General features: G+C 37.6%; 1 protein-coding gene across 1 annotated transcript; it reads left to right on the forward strand.

Moving 5' to 3' along the window:
- Nucleotides 1–13,140: 13,140 nt before the first annotated feature.
- On the forward strand, nt 13,141–15,349 carry LOC129771750 (synembryn). The gene is made up of 3 exons (XM_055775747.1): nt 13,141–13,760; nt 13,819–13,993; nt 14,053–15,349. Exons 1-3 carry the CDS (start codon nt 13,318–13,320, stop codon nt 15,040–15,042), a joined length of 1,608 nt encoding a protein of 535 aa, XP_055631722.1. The 5' UTR covers nt 13,141–13,317; the 3' UTR covers nt 15,043–15,349.
- The last annotated feature ends 732 nt before the right edge of the window (nt 15,350–16,081 follow it).

The following is a 16,081-nucleotide window of genomic DNA, read 5'->3' on the forward strand; positions in this document are numbered from 1 at the left end:
GAGAGGGTTCGCCAGCTGTTTTGTTTCTATCGGTAGAAACAAAATACGGTGCATCTCGTTACAACCACCAATAGCGGGCCGTCTCGGCATTGCGCTAACCATAGCAGACAAAATACACGTGTTTTTTGTTGTCCATTTTTGAACCAGACTAAACAGACTTGCCACTCACGGTGGTGCATTCGGCATTATGCCTGTGGTGCAGCTTGGAGCACTCAGCTGAGCTCACCTTGCAGTCCGCTTGAATGCTCATTCACAGTTTAATGAAGCCATGATAAAAGTGTATTGTGAACACAAAGCATTCGAAAACAATTGCTGTTTCCTATCTCATGGTATCACCATTTGTCTGATCTTGGGAATGTTATTTCCACTGTTATTACATTGTGTGACACAAATTATAGCTGCGCGTAAAGTAAAAGGAAAAGTAAGAGTGGCTCAGAATGAAATTTCTTGAAATGGCCATTGAGAATCAATAAAACAATCCCAGCGTTTTTCCTATTCGTCATAGGCTCTATAGAACACTTTGCGTGGAAGGCTGCCTATGAATCTTGTCGGAACTCACTGGATTACTGTCTCATCGAGCGGATTCTCTTTCAAGTCTTTTTTTTTTGTTTTTAATTTATTTAATATGATTCTGCATCCCATCATGAGATTAAAGGGTGGAATGATCAAAAGTTTGATCATTTTTTATTTGAAAAATCATTTTATTTCTCTTTTAGTAGTTCGATCATAATGTATTATTTAATAATTGTATAGTTACAAAGATTGACCATTAGGTTGTCTACAGAGGCTTCGTCGACTTCGTTCTCTACAGAACGCTAGTTTGCTTTGTATTGTCTTGTCCTTCCAACTAGTGTTGCCAAATTCTGTACCAGATGAGTTAAAAATCTTTCTCATCTGTACTTTTTTTTTCTCCAAAAATCGGTACCTTCGAAAATATTCGTCGTATAGAAAAAAATAAATTAATTGGCATGAAAAAAAAAATGTTAAAAATACAAAACACACTCGACAGTTGCGAGAAGTGAGGTATAGTGACAACGTTACAAACAAGGCATCGAAGCGCCAAAAATGCGAGCGAACCGTATCCAATTTTTGTCCACCAATCCTGCACATGCTCGTTTTCTGAAACTGTGCTTTCTTACGGAGTTATTTTTTCTTTAGGGTACGAAATTAACTCTCCACATCTTGTATATTCCTGTCATAGAATCCTGGAAACGCTTCTATCACAACGTTAATGCTTATCAAATTGGAAAAGTTTCTGGGATTCAACATTGGCGCGGCCTTGAGCGTCGGATCATCAAAATCGAATACTTTTCTCATTTGCTTGATCAGCTCCACGAAAAAATTGCGACAAATATCCTTTGAAATGATCTGCCTTTCGCTGTCCATTGTTCTGATAATTTCTTCTGATTCTGATTTCAGCTGCTATTCCAACCTAAAAATTCTTATCGCTTTTCAAATGATCTTCATTTTTAATAGCATTGGACATTGAAACAACGTAAGATTCCTCGCATATATTAGTGAGAATGATCTAATAAAAATCTTTCAGCTCTTCATGTAGCATCGTGAATTCAGATTTGTCGGCCTGGGACAAACGATTCAGTCGTCCGTCGCACCGTCCGACGCGAATTCTTTCAGACGATCCTTGTATGGAATTCTGTCCTTATGAAACTGATCAATCATTGCATTGTCAACGCTTTTATGATCAGCAGCATAAAGCGTACTGCAGCGTAAAAGTCGTCATGTACTTCAATGTTGCTTTGTTCAATTGTAATAAATTTGACAAATGGAAAAAAATCTGTACCATTCCAGATAAATCTGTGCGTGTGGCAACACTGCTTCCCACCATTCTGCTTGTCGATGGCCTATTATTTCTGTGAGAGGCGGAGCTCGAACGGAAGTGTTGGTTATTTACAGTAATTCTAAGTTTATCAAGAGCACTTTCCAAAGAATATTGGAAATATGCAAACTTGATTTATTTTATCCCATTTATTTATTTATTAGGCTCATTAGCATTTTATCTGTAACAGAGCCGGGTTTTTATCGTGTACACTAGCTGACCCGGCAAACTTCGTCCCGCCAAAAATTTGTTTTTTGTTATGAATACTTTCAAACATTCACGTTTTTTACTATTAGCAAGTTCACGAGTCCAATCGCAGAACTGTTCATTGATTGATCTTCTATTCGTCTCCGTTGAATTTACTTTTTACTATAAAATACCTAATATTTCTAACAAAACTCATCATTATAATATTAGATTATTTTCAGACACAATTCTCTTTCAAGATTTTTCAACCACTTGTAAATAACATGTTTCTCCTTTACATGGAATAAATGTTTTATACAGAAAATATGATAGAATAAAGACAGTCCTAAATCGGACAATTCCTTCCTCGAGTTCTGCTCTTATCAACACATCTGGCGATCCTTTTTTTGGGTATAGATATAGGAGTGCGTTTCAATCACATTAAAATCCATTTCCAGTTTCGCACAAAGATCAATTTCGTTAGCACAAACATGAAATGGACTAACAGTCCTTGTCACTATGTACTTGTAGAACATATGTCAATTTAATTTTCCGAATTTTCCCTTTTTCCTTCAGAGTTTTCCGAATATTTTCAATTGTCATGTTTGGCTGAAATATTTTTGGTTGAACTATGTGTAATCTTTTTATGGGATCCCCTCTCCATTCCAGAGGAGAGAGGGGTGTCATACCATAATAGAAAAATTTCTCATACCCTCACATCCCAAATTGTGCTTGATTAGATTTCGAGTTATGCAGAAATTTGTGTTTCATTTGTATGACACCCCATCCTCAGAGAGTGGGAGGAGTGTCTAACCACCATAGAAATATTTATTGCATCCTAAAACCTCCACATGCCAAATTTGGTTTCGTTTGCTTGATTAATTCTCGAGTAATTCAGAAATTTGTGTTTCATTTGTATGGCATAGGAACATTTATTGCACCCTATAACCTCCATATGCTTAATTTGGTTCCATTTGCTTGATTAGTTCTCGAGTTATGCAGAAATATGTGTTTCATTTGTATGGCAGACCCCTTAGAGAGGGGGGTGGAGAGTCTAACCACCATTGAAACATTTATTGCACCCTAAAACCTCAATATGCCTAATTTGGTTTCATTGACTTGAATAATTCCCGAGTAATGCTGAAATTTGTGTTTCATTTGTATGGCAGCCCCCCCTTAGAGAGGTGGAGGGGTCTCAAACTATCAGGAGAACCTTCCCCGGGGCCAAAAACCCCTACATACCAATTTTCATGTTGATCGATTCAGTAGTTTCCGAGTCCATAAGAATCAGACAGGCAGACAGGCAAACAGAAATCCATTTTTATATATATAGATATACATATGTTTATGTTTCTATAAATTGTAAATTACACAGTAGTAGTAGTAGTAGCCATTTAGGCGAGGGTATTTTATCTGTTCTTCCATTGTTCAGCAGACCGGACAGCGGAGACAGTTGATATTGATCATTGTTGGGTTATTTATAGAACAGCAGCCCGATGTTTCTTGCATAACAGAGCAGTTGTATGGATGAATCGATCTTTGTTCCACCGTGGATCGATCACCATCACTGATGATGGTTGCGTGGACGTAGTTATTCTATTACAACACAAAGATGGTCAATTGAGGGCCCTGAGTTTGAACTCACGATCGATCGCTTAGTAAGCGAACGCGTAACCAAGTGGCTTCGAAGACCCCCTATGCAAACTTGATATTCCAGAATATTTATCGTCTGGGAACTATCTAGAAAGTCGTTATACATTCTGCTCTTGGAAAAAAAACATCATACAACAGCATGAAATGTAAAAATATGTTTGTCTCGAGCATATTACATAAATTATGGTATCTTCTGATTGATACATCAACGAAACCTCAATCGATTGGTGCGTTTTTATGTTATTTCATAGCCCTTTATACTTTCATGAATTATAATGAATTGTTTACTTTTAGTTAACAACAAAAAAAAAAATAAAAAGGTCTGTGCCTAGAGGCATTGACGGGAACTTGACGTAGAACTTTAAGAACATGGTTTTGATTCTATTTTTTGTAACTGTTCAGAAATTCATAAATTTAACTCATTCATTTAACTTTTTTTTTGGGGGATAATAGAGTCTCGCCTCCCTCAAGCCATCTCCTCTTTTTTGGTGCTGATTAGTGGTTTACATCGACAAATGTAGAATAACTCCTCATACGCATCGGCTCACCTACGCCTCACTACGCTACGAAAAAAGCATATAAGAACGAATAAGGAAGCCATACCAGTAGTAGAGATGAGCAAAGCCATTCACTTTGATGAGCAGCCCAGTCGCTAACTATTCGATGAACTAGTTCTATTGATCCGTGCTTTCGCTCTTTCGTTCATTGGTATCAATATCGGCGTCAAGAACAACATTTAATGATAAATAGAACCCAACAAATGTAGATAACACGTACACTCAATAGATCACACAATGGATTGAAAGCAAAGAATTTTTTTTATTTTTATCAATTAGTTTTGACTTCAAACGTGTTTTTCTCGAAACTATTTTTTTTTTCAAACTATTGTACACGTTATCTCGAGTTCTACTGAACCGATTTATGTCTAATTTATATGAATACAATATGTATGTCTATCACATGTATCTCTATTGCATGAATCAATTGAAAATCATAATTTTTCAATTTAACTATTTTAAAAAAATCGAAAAATGTAAGACAAAACGTTTTAAACACCTCCAAATGGCCGCCATTTTGTATCAGGTGTACCAGTAAGTCTCTTCGGTTTTACAACAGATAGCGTAACTTGATTATTATTCCAGTGAATCAAATTCAGACATTCGTTGGAAAGCTACTGTCATTGCGCGTTTTTTTCAATATATGTCAAAAAGTTGAAGCGTAGACAACATAGTTTTTTACCACTTCGAATATGTCGAATTTCGTACCAACGAGAGTGTTTTTGCGGGAAGTGTTACTTCATTACTTCAATATGAAGATAAAGCTGCGGAAAGTCATCGCATTTTGGTGAAAGTTTATGGTAACCATGCTCCAACTGAGCGAGCATTACTTTACTCGATCAAGATCCGTCACAAACCCAACAAGAACTTGCAGATACACTTGGAGTAGCTCAGCAAACCATATCCGATCGTTTAAAAGCAATGGGAATGATCCGAAAGATAGGACATTGGGTGCCGTATGAATTGGAGCCACGAGACGTCGGACGTCGTTTTTTCAGGTACGAACAACTGCTCCAACCGCATAAAAGAAAGGGTTTTTTGCATCGAATCGTTACTGGCGATGAAAAGTCAGTCCATTACGACAATCCTAAACGGCGGGCAATGTATAGATACCCCGGCCATGCATCAACATCGACGGCCGCGCTCAATATTCACGGCCAGAAGGTTATGCTGTCTATTTGGTGGGACCAGCTGAGTGAGGTGTACTATGAGCTGCTAAAACCGAATGAAACCATTAGGGAGGACCTCTACCGACGACAATTGATGCGTTTGAGCTGTGCACTGAAGGAAAAATGACCACAATACGAACAAAGACACGAAAAAGTTATTTTGCAGCAAGACAATGCTCGTCCGCATGTCGCGAAACCGGTCAAAACATACTTGGACCTATCCCACTCGCCGTATTCTCCAGGATTCCGTCCGATTACTACCTTTTTCGATCGATGTAATATAACTTGGTTGACCAGCACTTTTCCAATTGATGAAGTCAAAATTTTTATCGATTCGTGGTTAACCGACAAACCGGCCGATTATTTCTGCAAAGGGATTCCTGAGTTGCCAGAAAGATGGGAAAAAGTTGTGACTAGCGATGGGCAATACTTTGAATATTAAATTTCGTGTATTATTTGCGAATGCGTCGAAATTTCATGAATAACTCGTTAGTAAAAAGTTCCGGGGACCCTGAAAAGGTTTAATGGCTTGCGTGGTTTTGTAGAATCATTTCGAGAAGCAGCGATTCTTTATTGTCTTTGCGAGAACAATACACTAATTGGTCATATGTCGCAATTTGTTTCTTTATATCAATGCACGCATTGCACTGAGTATTTAACGAGAGGCATCTTCCGTGCATCGCCATCCAACAATCATCAAACACGCGTCTAACAGATGTACACAGTTGCAGCGATAAGAATGAAATATCGCGAGAATGACCATTTATGAAAAATCGTTTCTCGACTCTCGGTCAAAACCGTCAACAAAGCTAGGAGAATGTTACATCAGAAAAGAGCCAGCAGCTTAAAATATCGAAGGTGCGCTATTCACATGTACAGGAAATGAACAAGTTCTAAGTTTCGCGCAACGAAAACAAGCAACACACACAAAGCCAAATACTGATGGCTAGGATAAGAGCAGAATAAGCGACCTTTGTTGTTTCGGGTAGTTATTAACTTTAACTTTATTTCATAAAAACGTGACCTGTTTACTGATTTGGCACCCTTAATGTAAGATAGAGCCCTACGTCAAAAAACGAAGAAACTTACCGGTACTCCTATATAAAAAAAACATGGTTTTGACTTGTCCGAGGTTCATGCGATAGCAACATCTTCACTAATTCAGAATTTGTTCGATTTTTTTTGTTTCAGTTAACCATTAGGGCTGGAATCGTGTTTGTGTTTGAGTTCAAAACTAAATTAAATCTTCGTAGTTTCAAAGGCAAAGTTGTATAGCTTCAATTAATTTTTTTGACGTAGGACTACGTCTTACGTTAAGGGTGCCAAATCAGAAAACAGGTCACGTTTTTATGAAATAAAGTTAACGGTAATAACTATTTTTGCTGCGAACGGATTTTAATGATTTGCATACCAATCGAATCGGAATTTTTCTAAGATTTACAATTCCATAGTCTGTATATGGTTGAAATTGATGAAAATTGGAAAAATTCCTATTTCCTCATACATTTGTTCTGTCCATTTGTATGCTTTCCCGAACAGAGCTGTCAATAACGGGCAAATAATGCAGCCGCTAGAATAGAAACAACAAAGGAGGATAGCGAAAAAAGAATATTTGCGAAGTAAACTCCGCCCTTGCATAGTAAGTCAGCTGTCGTTAGCGTATAAGTATTGCATCTCCTATGAGGAAAATTCTCAGAATCTGTCTGTGCCCGAAACAACAAAGGTTGTTAATTCTGCTCATTTTGTGTTTTTTTTTCTCCTCGAGCTGTCATTCTCGCGATGTTCCTTTGTATCACTGCAACTGTGTGCATCTGTTAGCCGCGTGTTTTATGCTTGTTGAATGGCGATGTACGGAAGATGCCCCTCGTTAAATACTCAGTGTAATGCGTGCATTGATATAAAGAAACTAATTGCGACATATGACCAATTAGTGTATTGTTCTCGTAAAGGCAAGAAAGAATCGTTGCTTCTCGAAATGATTCTACGAAACCACGCAAGCCATTAAACCTTTTCAGGGTCCCGGATCTTATTACTGAAGAGTTAATTATGAAATTTCGACGCATTCGCAAATAATATCCGAAATGATAAATCAACAAATTAAAAAAAAGATTGCGTAGTCCTACGTCCTAAGCGGTCGTGTCTCTGATACAACCCTTCGATTTTTTTTTAACTTCCGCGTAATTTTTTTGCATTTTGCCTTTGGGTTGGACACGATATACAATCCACATCAAGGAATCTTGTCACGGCATAAAAAATTGAAAAATTTGAAGAAAATTGATTTTTATATGGCCATAGTGCATTTCTGAAATTGAGCTTCTAATGAAAATCGACTATTCCGTATTGAATATGTGTTTTATTTGATGGAAACATACACTGAAGTCGCTTTTTATGCGGTTTTTTTATACGTGGTTTTATTTTACGCGGCTTTTTTTACGCTGTTTATTTTTACGTGGATTTCGGAACTTACGCGGATTTCAGAATTTACGCGGAGTTCGAAGTTTACACGGTTTTGTTACGCAGCACGTATCAACCGCCAACAAATTCAATGTGTTTATTGGTGTGATTTTTCACGAAATAACTTGGTATTGTATCACTGATTAGTAGCTGAGAAATAAAAGAAGATACAGATATCATGACAACAGCATACAAAAAAAAAGTTAATCAATTGTTAGAACATGGGTAGCATTTTTAATTAATAATTCACTGTTTGTTGGATTTTTGTTCTGATTTTGAAATTTACCCGGTTTATTTTTACGCGGATTTTGGAATTTACGCGATTTTTGTTTACGCGGCACGTATCCCCCGCGTAAAAAGCGACTCCAGTGTATTTTTTCCAAATGTTTGAGAAAATCATATATTGGTAGTGGTTCTCAGATTTCCATGAAAAGTGGTAGTTGTGTTCTTTACAGCAAAATATTAAACTCGTCTTTTTTTATTTTTTCGTTAGGGTGACCATTTCCATTTTAGGGTGGTCCAAAAAATCAATTTTTTCCACGTTTTCCCAAAAATTATGTTTCTCAAAGATATGTTTATCATCTAAATCGGTTCAGTTGTTCGAAAAGTTATGAAAATCATTTTTGGGAAAAGTGGAAAAAATTTGATTTTTCGTACCACCCTAAAATGGAATTGTTCACCCTAACTAAAAAATAAAAAAATATGGGTCTAATGTTTTGTGATAAAGAACAAAACTACCACTTTTCGTGGATATCTGAATATCTTCATTACTGCCCACGAAATATATTAGTGACCACTAAATCGGTTTGTCATAGAATGGCTATACATAAAAATGTTCTGTTCGTTTGAGTACGCGAGTTAAAAGTTCTTTATTGTGATTAGATTTTAAAAAATAATACCGATCTCCCTGACCGCTCAAACTAAACTAAATCTTTATTTTTCAACTTAATCCTAAAGAAAAGTTCATGATTCTTTGTTTCGTCGACGCTGTATTTTCATCCGAAGCTTCGCTGGCGGTCACGTCCGATTAGAATGTTTTGATTATCAACTCTGGTGTTTATTGATTCTCCGTTTTCGGTTTATTTATGGGCTTCATCGTGTCAGCAGTTACTGGATTTGTCACCGAAGCTAACTCGCGTCAAAAACTCCAAAAGTTCGGATCCGATTGAGCTCAAACTATGATACAATATACAAAACAGTCAAACGCATCTAGGATTGTTGTTACAACATGAAAAATTTAAAAATTCAACTCAGCCATGCAACCACAATGTGCCACAGCAAAGTGTGGCAGGGTACAGTTAGTATTTTATATAGATACAGTAAGTTACAAGTAAGTAAGTAAGTTACAATGCGAAACTGAGTGGTGCCGCGGCATGTCGCATTAAATGTAAATTACTGTAGTTCAATTTTAGGAGCAACCGCGAATCACTCTGTGTTCTCTAAAAATTATAGCAAAAGGTCATCGGATGCCATAAATTGCACCAAATCTCAGGGGTTAGACATCAATTGAATATAGGCTACCCAAAATCAAAATCAATATGGCGTCATTTGTTTACCAACATATCATTTGCGAGGATTGAAATCGTTGAAATCACGGAGATAGTATGCTTTATTTCTAACTGCATGAGCGATTTTCATATTTCGGTTTCACATGGAGGTGTTCACATTTAACATGGAGTTTAAAGTTAGCCACTATTCGACTATATAACCGAACCGAGTTGTAAACAACAGTAATTGACAGAACCAAAATGTCAGTGAACCGCAGCAATATTGGGTACACTGGCAATATAAGGGATTTGACGTTTTAGCACGGCAGTGGAACTTCATACAAATCACTCGTCGAAAAGTGTCTCCTTTTTCACCGCTTGTTTACATCGGCGAATATATTTTTTTCCACTATGTTTCGTAGGAGAGTGTATGCATACTAACAGATTTCTACTACGAGGTGTCCAATGAAGGATGAAAGGAGGGAATGTTTATGTTTATATATGATTTATCGTACGATTTAATTGAATGCATAAAAGTTGTCAACAAAACTGGAGTTAAGCACATTTTTAAATTTGAACAATTATTGATAAGATATTCCCAGCAATTCTTGATGTTTATTGCGTGATTTGGTTACTGTATAAGTTGTTTGAAACGAAGGTTTAGTGTAATGATTTTATTTCGAGGATTATATTCACAAACATACAAGTATGACTAATATAAATTGCATGTATATGATGCGCCTAGCTAGCTCATACATACAAACGTGGAGGCGATATACATACATCCTAGAAAAAATTAAATCGTATGATTATCGTTTATATTACATCATATACCCCATATACATGTATATGGCCTCCAATTTCATATGAATATGCCAGTTATACACATCATACAAGTAATGTGTCTTGGATTTATGTATATCGCCTCCAATTTTTTACGTAGGACTACGTCTTACATTAAGAGTGCCAAATCAGAAAACAGGTCACGTTTTTATAAAATAAAGTTAACGTTAATAACTATTTTTGCTACAAACGGATTTAAACGATTTGCATACCAATCGAATTGGAAATTTTCTAAGATTATTTTGCTTGATATGCATTACATTACAATCCCATAGTCTGTATATGGTTTAAATTGATGAACATTGAAGGCATTCCCAGTTTTCCATATATTTGTTCTGTCCATTCGTGTGCCTTCCCGAACAGAGCTGTCAATAACGGGTAACTTATGCAGCCGCTAGAACAGAAACAACGAAGGGGGATAGCGAAAAGAGAAAATTTGCAAAGTAAACTCCACCCTTGCATAGTAAGTAAGCTGTCGCTAGCGTATAAGTATTGAATCTCCTCTGAGGAAAATTCTCAGAATCTTTCTGTGCCCGAAACAAGAAAGGTCACTTATTCTGCTCGTTTTGTGTTTAATGTTTCCCCTCGAGCTGTGAACGCTATCGAATATTTCACTTGAAGTGCATCTGGCATTGCAATTCCGACAACAACCATCAACCATCCATCCGAGTCATTGCAAAGCCGGCGAAAAAAGAGCAGAGTGCAAATGATTATAGGTCGCTTCTAAACATCAGTGTTTGGTTTTTTCTGTGTTGCTTGTTTTCGTTGCGCGAAACTTAGAACTTAGAAACTTTAATGACGGTTTTGACCGAGAGTCGAGAAACGATTTTTCATAGACGGTTATTCTCGCGATGTTTCATTTTTAGCACTGCAACTGCGTGCATCTGTTAGACGCATGTTTGATGCTTGTTGAATGGCGATGCACTTCTTCTTCTTCTTCTTTTGAATTATAGACATTTGAAACTCAGAGAGTTCATTCGTCTTTAATGGCGATGCACGGAAGATGCCTCTCGTTAATATTCAGTGTAATGCGTGCATTGATATAAAGAAACAAATTTCGACATATGATCAATTAGTGTATTGTTCTCGCAAATGCAAAAAATTATCGTTGCTTCTCGAAATGATTCCACAAAACTACGCAAGCCATTAAACCTTTTCAGGGTCCCCGGAACTTTTTACTAAAGAGTTATTTATGAAATTTCGACGTATTCGCAAAATAATATTCGAAATGATAAACCATCAAATTTCAAAAGAAAAAACGATTGCGTAGTCCTACGTTCTAAGCGGTCGTGTCTCGGATACAACCATTTCTATATAAATTTTGCGATATTTCCACTGAAGCACAATAAACAATCAGGAATGACGTATCCGATTGCAACTCTTTCGTATCATATGTAAGAGCTTTAATTGCCCTAGAGTCCTATTTCAGATAGCCGTACGGGATAGCTGCGGCTTGATAATCCAAACAACCAGAGTTCAAATCCCATCGGAGCAATTTTATAACCGTCGCCACCACTCATATCAAACATTTATATCCCTAAAAGTCAATTGATTAATTCTTATTTCTACAAACATAAATGTTTATAAAGGTTCTATATACATACAAAAATTGTGATTCCCCGGACCGAACATTTTACTTCAATATTTTCCGCCATTTTTTTATGGCAGTGATGAATCGTATATTCGTATAACAACAGACTTATTATGTTATTAGTTATTGCCTAATAACCTTGCATGTACAGTAAGTTACCTTTAATTCGACATTTAGTTAATTGGACAAACCTGTAATGGGACACAAATAATTGGACATTTTCATCTCTAATTGGATATTTTGTAAACATCGAGTTTGGTACCCAAAGTATGGCCTCAGATTGAAAGCCGCCACTAGACGTCGACATTACGACCACTATAATCGTGAATGTCCAATTACAAGCCAATCACCTTTAATGCGACACTGAGTAGTGCTCGATATGTTGAGGATTAGAGGTATATGCTATTTGGGCGCATCATATACCACCCAAAATATCAGATATTCGACGATCTATATACGATGGTTATACGATTTAATGTTTGCTGGGTTGGAATACTTGGCAGCTTGGTTTGTCAAGTTCATAATCTCATGTTTACAGTTTTGAGTTAAGTGCAATTGAATGACGAAGTTGAACTAATTTATTTTTGTCATTATGTTTATCAAAACGCAAAAGACCGGCAAACAGATAATCTTTCGTTCTTAATAGTTAAAAATAAAAAAAGCAACTTTAACTTTCACTTTTCTCGAAACCAGAAATATTCGGACTTAAAAATATTTTTTAACGTGATATTCCAAACATACATGTATTTACAAAAATCTATAATAATTATTATAATTATCAAGAACGTTTTCCGCCATTCTTTTTTTTTTTGGTTGTCTATAGTAAATCGTATATACGCATGACAATAGTCGTACTATATTCATGTATAAGTCGTATATTCATCCATCCAATCATCGTGAATACTGTTGCAAGTGGAAAATAAATGTGTGTTCGTTGCTTATGATGCGAACATAAATAACAATATATAATACAGTAATTTAAATTTAATACGACATTCCGAGGCACCACTCAGTGTCGCTGAGGAGGCGCCCCCGAACTCGATGTTTACAAAAATGTCCAATTAAACGTGTCACATTACAGGTCTGTCCAATAATCTAAACGTCGCATTAAATGTAACTTACTGTACATATAAACAATATTTATTCCCAGCTGTTTTGAGGCATCTCGCACAAATTGACAATATCATTCAGTTGTCAGTGCAAGTCGGTGCAATTTTTAGAGTGTAAAAAAAGTACACTGTTTACATAAAAGCATTCTCGAATCGCTCTCATTTTTTTGCTTGAAGTTACTATCCCCTGGTTTTAGTCATACCCCTGCCAAATCCATGCAATGACATTAAAATCGATCAACCCCTGACAGATACCGAGATAAACAAAAACATTAATCCTAAGTGAAGTCGCAGAGCTCATTCGAGTTGTTTATCGTACGATAATCTAATTAGTATATCAAGAAATTTTATTCCATTGGTTTGAATTTCATTACTGCCCGCGAAATTTATTGGTGACTACTAGTTTGAATACGAACCCTAATAACTCATCGATGGATGCCGAAACGCTGAACCGCCTGCTTGACGGAGACCATCCCCAGCTGAACGAAGCGTTGGTTCAGTTCAACAAACAAAATCAGCAGGTTTTCAATTTTTCATCACTCACAACCAGCGGCCAGTGGGTACTGCTGTGGAACCGACTGTTCGAGTATCTGTGCGATCCGACGTTCCCCCATCAGGTGGGTTGTCTCGTGGCGATCAAGCTGCTCAGCCGGGATAAAACCTACCTGAATGAGACGGTCAACACGGAGCAGTTGGACTGTTTGCTGTACCTGGCGGGGATTGGCAGTGAAGGGTACTGCGATGCGACCGAAGATGTTCAGATTGAAGCACTCAAGTGCTTGAGTAATTTGATTTTCCAGAGCAAGAAATGTCAGGAGTTGTGCCTGGTTAATTCTTCCACGGAGGGGATTATGAAAAGGATTAAAGAATATACGTGAGAGAACACAGAAGTTCGTTTTGTTAGTCGTCCAATAAATGTTTTCTTCTTTTAGGAATGGCAATATATGCTATGATATTCAGTATTTTGACATGAAACTGTTGTTTCTGTTAACGGCAATCAACTGTGATATTCGGATGAAGGTCCGCGAGGATCTGCACGGACTCGCGTATCTTGTTGAAACGCTGGATCTCTACATGAAGAAATCTGCCGAAGCTAAGGAATTTAATGTTCGTCTAATTGCTGCATTGAAATAAGGGCGTGTCATTGAATTTTTTGTGATTTGCAGGATAAGGAGCTTGAGTTGGTGAATGAAGTATTGAAGGTGTTATTTAATCTGACTGTACGCACACCCAGCAGTGCCATTCCAGAGGAGGAGGAAGCTACACAATTCCATCGGCTTGTGATTGTTGTTCACGATTTATTTTTCTACCGTACCTTGAATAGAGATAAAATACTCTCACTTCAGTCAAATATCGTTAATCTGCTAACGAGCGTTCCGGTTAGTTGCTATAATGATCTCGTGACTTGCTTAGATCAGAACGATCCCGAGAGCAAGACAATTGTGCCATTCGAGGGAAAGAATGTCTATGTTCTCCAGGTTTTGGTGGAATTCCTGAGGAAACACTTCCAGAAGTCAGAGAAGAAATCAGATCAGTATGAGTTGTTGTCGCCCATATTGACTGTTCTGATAAAAACCATACGAGCATCGGCCTTGAACCGCCGTTATGTTAGATCCGTGATACTTCCTCCCCTCATAGATGTAACAGACCGGCCAGAGGTTGGAAAAGAGCTTCGAAATTATCTCTGCGCTCTACTGACGAGCCCCTGCACTCAAATTGCCGACCTATCCGCAGAATTGCTGTTTGTTCTGTGCAAAGAAAACGTTGGCCGCATGATAAAATACACGGGATACGGTAATGCAGCCGGTCTTTTCGCCAATCGGGGACTGTTGGGTGGTCGCCAGGGAAATACTGAACAGTATTCATCGGATTCCGAAGACAGCGATACTGAGGAATACAAACAAATACAACACGCCATCAATCCTGTGCTTGGTTGCTATGAACCACCCAAGCCAAATCCTCTCGAGGGTATGTCCGAAGAGCAGAAAGAATTCGAAGCAATGCAGCTGGTGGCGCTGATGGATCAACTCCAGCGGCAAGGAATTGTACAACCGTGTAAGATTGGCCTTGATGGGCGACCCCAACCGGTGAATCATATTTTGGAGCTACAGGACGAAATTCCTGAACAACAACGAGATCATAAACGTAAGACGTAAAAGGGGTGTGAGTTCGGTAAGTTAGTGTAATTGTGGTTTCAATGTTCAGCCATTTTAAAACGTAGTCCGTTGTTCCCCTATCAAGAACAATATTATTCAAAATATCGATATTCTTGTCTATGACTTACCCAAACTGCTGGTGTCCGGTTTAGTCGGAAACAACCAATAACTAGTCTGTCATATATCATCGTGTACCAAGGCTTGCGTCGTTAGTGCGCATATCGTGTAGCCATGTCACTTTTCTTCGTCCGTCTCGTGGTTTTAATTTTATTTGATATTCTACAATCGATAATAGATGCTTTTAGGAGTTCTATGAAAGGCCTCATTGAGAAAGAAAATTCCTTGGAAATAGGTTTTGACCCCCAGCTACTTTATATTTAACAGGTTGAGGAATTCTCCTTTTTGTTTTTAATAATGTTAAAGTCCACCTCTTGGGGTTCTTTGTAGCCACATTGGTTACGTGTTCGCTTAATAAGCGATCCATCGTGAGTTCAAAACTCAGGGCCCTCATTGACAATCTTTGTGTTGTTACAGAATAACTACGTCCACGCAACAATTATCAGCGATGGAGATCGATCCACGGTCGAAATAAGATCGATTTATCCATACAACTGCTCTGCTCTGCAAGGAACATCGGACTGCTGTTATTTATCAATAACTCAACAATGATCATATCAACTGTCTCCGCTGTCCGGTGGTCTAACGGGTGGATAATGGAAGAACAGAAAGAATACTCTTACGCCTAAATGGCTACTGTGTAGATGTACCATATGCAATGGTATAGAAGGAATACTTCTACGTCGAAAAATGGCAACTGTGTAATGTACTATTTATAGATAGATGGCTCTGTTACAGCAAAAATGTTAATGAGCCTAAAATAAACAAATGGGATAAAAAAGGCCACACCAGAAGCTTTCAATAGATGATTTCGTTTCGCATTTTTGCTCATAACTAGGGTTGAATGATAATACGACGCAGATGTATTGAGATCAGTAGGCTGGCATTTGTTTGAAGGAAAGGAAAATCTTGATGATCACAG

The sequence above is a fragment of the Toxorhynchites rutilus genome, chromosome 2 (assembly GCF_029784135.1).
Source record: "Toxorhynchites rutilus septentrionalis strain SRP chromosome 2, ASM2978413v1, whole genome shotgun sequence".
NCBI classification, from domain to species: Eukaryota; Metazoa; Arthropoda; class Insecta; order Diptera; family Culicidae; genus Toxorhynchites; species Toxorhynchites rutilus.